This window comes from Poecilia formosa, unplaced genomic scaffold, assembly GCF_000485575.1.
Source record: "Poecilia formosa unplaced genomic scaffold, Poecilia_formosa-5.1.2 Scaffold786, whole genome shotgun sequence".
NCBI lineage: Eukaryota > Metazoa > Chordata > Actinopteri > Cyprinodontiformes > Poeciliidae > Poecilia > Poecilia formosa.
In genome coordinates, this window is record NW_006800725.1 from 11499 (window position 1) to 14214 (window position 2716).

Sequence of the window (2716 nt, forward strand, 5' to 3'; positions counted from 1 at the left end):
AGCTCAGACACACTGAAGAGTGACGTAGTGGTTTTCCCCGCCCCGTTTCCACCTGTAGATGGTGAACTGATCAGTATTAACGGGAGTGATACTTTTACCAGGACTCAGACTTTACCTAACAAAGAAAAGGTAAGTAGTGCACACGTGTTGAGTCAATTTTAATTTTGCTTAAAAGCAATGTGTTAAAAAAAAAATCAGCTACAAGACCAAACTGTCCAGAAGATTATTGGAGCTGTGGTTTGAGTATTTCCTTTGATAAGGCAATAATTTAGATTCACTCAATAAATTAATAACATGTCAATTATACTCACCGTTTTACCATATTGAGGAAGTTTTAAAGTCATCCACAATTGCTTCATTCTTTATGTTTTTATTAATGTTTAAATTAAATTAATGGTGAAGTTTCAGGAAGCCTTTATTTAGCCAGAGTTTCAGAAACTCTATATTTTTCAAAAAATATTAACAACAGATTTTTTTTTTGTTTGTTTTGTTTTCATTTTGTCTGTTATAAATCAAAGTTATTAAGTGGCAGAAAGACGCTGGAATTCTGTTCATGCGCTGTCCATGGTTCTGACCGTTGTTTGCCTCTTCGCTGCAGTTTGTGTTGAGAGTGAAGAGCTGTTCTTGGTGCTGACGCTGTGTCGTTCAACTTAGTACGCTGAGTGCGATTTCTTTTCTTTTTTTAACCAGTGACTTGTTTGTGTTTTTGGCTTTTAAATTACATAACTTACTAATTTAGCATTTTTATAAAAGTATCTCTATTCCAACAGAAGATATTTTGCTGCGCAGTTGCCCAAACAAATTGTTGTGCAGTTGTTGTACAACTGTTGTACATTAGTTTGTTGTACAGTTAAGTAATCACAAGGTGTCGCAAGAGACCGCGCAACAAAAGCTGTTTTAATATGATGGAAACTCCTCCCTTATTCAAGACAAAGCTACGACGTCATCATCGGATGCTGCTTTGTGATAACGCCTCGCAGATGAGCGAGAACCGTAGCGAGTGAGGATCTTTTGCAAGAATGGATATATGGAAGAAAAACATGCTTTTTTAAGCACTAAAGCAGAACGTGTGGGGATTCTTTTGAAAAGCGATGGCGGCTCGGACACGATGGGATAACATGTGGATCCTGATTTTCACCCTTTTTTGTTTCTGTGACCGGTCCGTGGCTCAGATATCATATACCATTTCCGAGGAGGTGGACAAAGGCAGAGTGGTTGGAAACGTTGCGAAGGACTTAAACCTCAGTGTGCAGCAGCTGCAGAACATGGACCTCCAAATGGCATCTGGGTACAAAAAACGGTATTTCGACATAAATCGTGAATCCGGAGCAATATTCGTCTGCGAAAGGATAGACCGGGAGGAGCTCTGTCCGAATCTGGCAAAATGTTTTTTAAACATCGAGGCCATATTGAGCAACCCTCGCAGCCTCCACCGAATCGAGGTCTTGATAAATGATATTAATGACAACGCTCCCTTTTTTCTCGAGGAAGCGATTACAGTTGATATATCTGAAGCTTCGCATGTTGGGGAGAGACATCCGCTCCCAGTGGCTCATGATGCGGATGTGGGAACTAATTCGGTGAAGACGTACAAGCTAAACACAAATGAGTATTTCTCATTAGATATACAAAGCGCTGGTGACCAGAGTGCATCTGCTGAATTAGTACTGCAAAAAGCATTAGATAGAGAAAAAGAGCCCGTGATCGAGCTGATTCTGACTGCAGTCGATGGCGGAAAACCCCCTAGAGCAGGAACTTTACAGATAAAAGTGAATGTTTTGGACGTAAACGACAATTCGCCCGTATTTAGTAAGCCTCTTTACAAAGTACAAGTGACTGAGAATGCAAATGTGGGCACAATTTTATTAACACTGAGTGCCACTGATTTAGACGAGGGTGTCAATGGTCAGATCGTTTATTCTTTTACAGAGGGGGCGCGATTAAATCCAGAAGAAATATTTTCCCTTAATAAAAACAGCGGAGAGATTATAGTTAAAGGCAACATTGATTATGAGGAAAACCGAGCATTTGAAATTCGTGTTCAAGCACGAGACAAAGGCAGTCCTCCACGCAGTGCGCATAGCAAAGTTTTAGTCGAAGTGATTGATGTTAATGACAACGCTCCAGAAATATTGGTGTCATCCCTTATGAGCCCAATAAAGGAAGACGCTGAAATAGCCACGGCTGTTGCGATGGTGACGGTGACTGATAGAGACAGAGGCAACAATGGTCAAATAAATTGTAAGATAACAGGTTCTGTACCATTTAAATTAAAATCTAATTATAAAAATTACTTTTCTTTGTTGGTCGATGGACCACTCGACAGAGAAAATATTTCCAAATATAATATATCAATTGAAGCAACAGATGAGGGATCACCTGAGCTCTCGACAGCAGCTGTAATTGCGCTTGAGGTTTCTGATGTAAACGACAATCCTCCTCGATTCCCTGATTCTCTAATAAACGTGTTTGTAAAAGAGAACATCCAAACTGGAACAACGATTCATAGGCTAACTACGTTTGACTCAGATTCAGATGAAAATGCTAAATCAACGTACAGCGTACTTAATTCTCCGAAAAATACGCAGATTAGTTCGATGATCACAGTTAGCTCAAATACAGGAGATATTATAAATCTGCAGTCGTTTAACTACGAGGAGTTAAAAACGTTTCAGTTTAAAGTTCAGGCTACAGATTCTGGTGTTCCTCCGCTCAG

The 2716-nt window shown here is 39.8% G+C and overlaps 1 protein-coding gene across 1 annotated transcript in view; it reads left to right on the forward strand.

Annotated features, from left to right (window-relative positions):
- The first annotated feature begins 798 nt into the window (after positions 1 to 798).
- Positions 799 to 2716, forward strand: part of LOC103131547 (protocadherin gamma-C3-like) — a 2569-nt gene continuing 651 nt past the window's right edge. The window contains exon 1 of the mRNA XM_007543224.2: positions 799 to 2710. Coding sequence (XP_007543286.2) covers positions 1092 to 2710 — 1619 coding nt within the window. The 5' untranslated portion in view covers positions 799 to 1091. The remainder of the gene's footprint in view (positions 2711 to 2716) is intronic.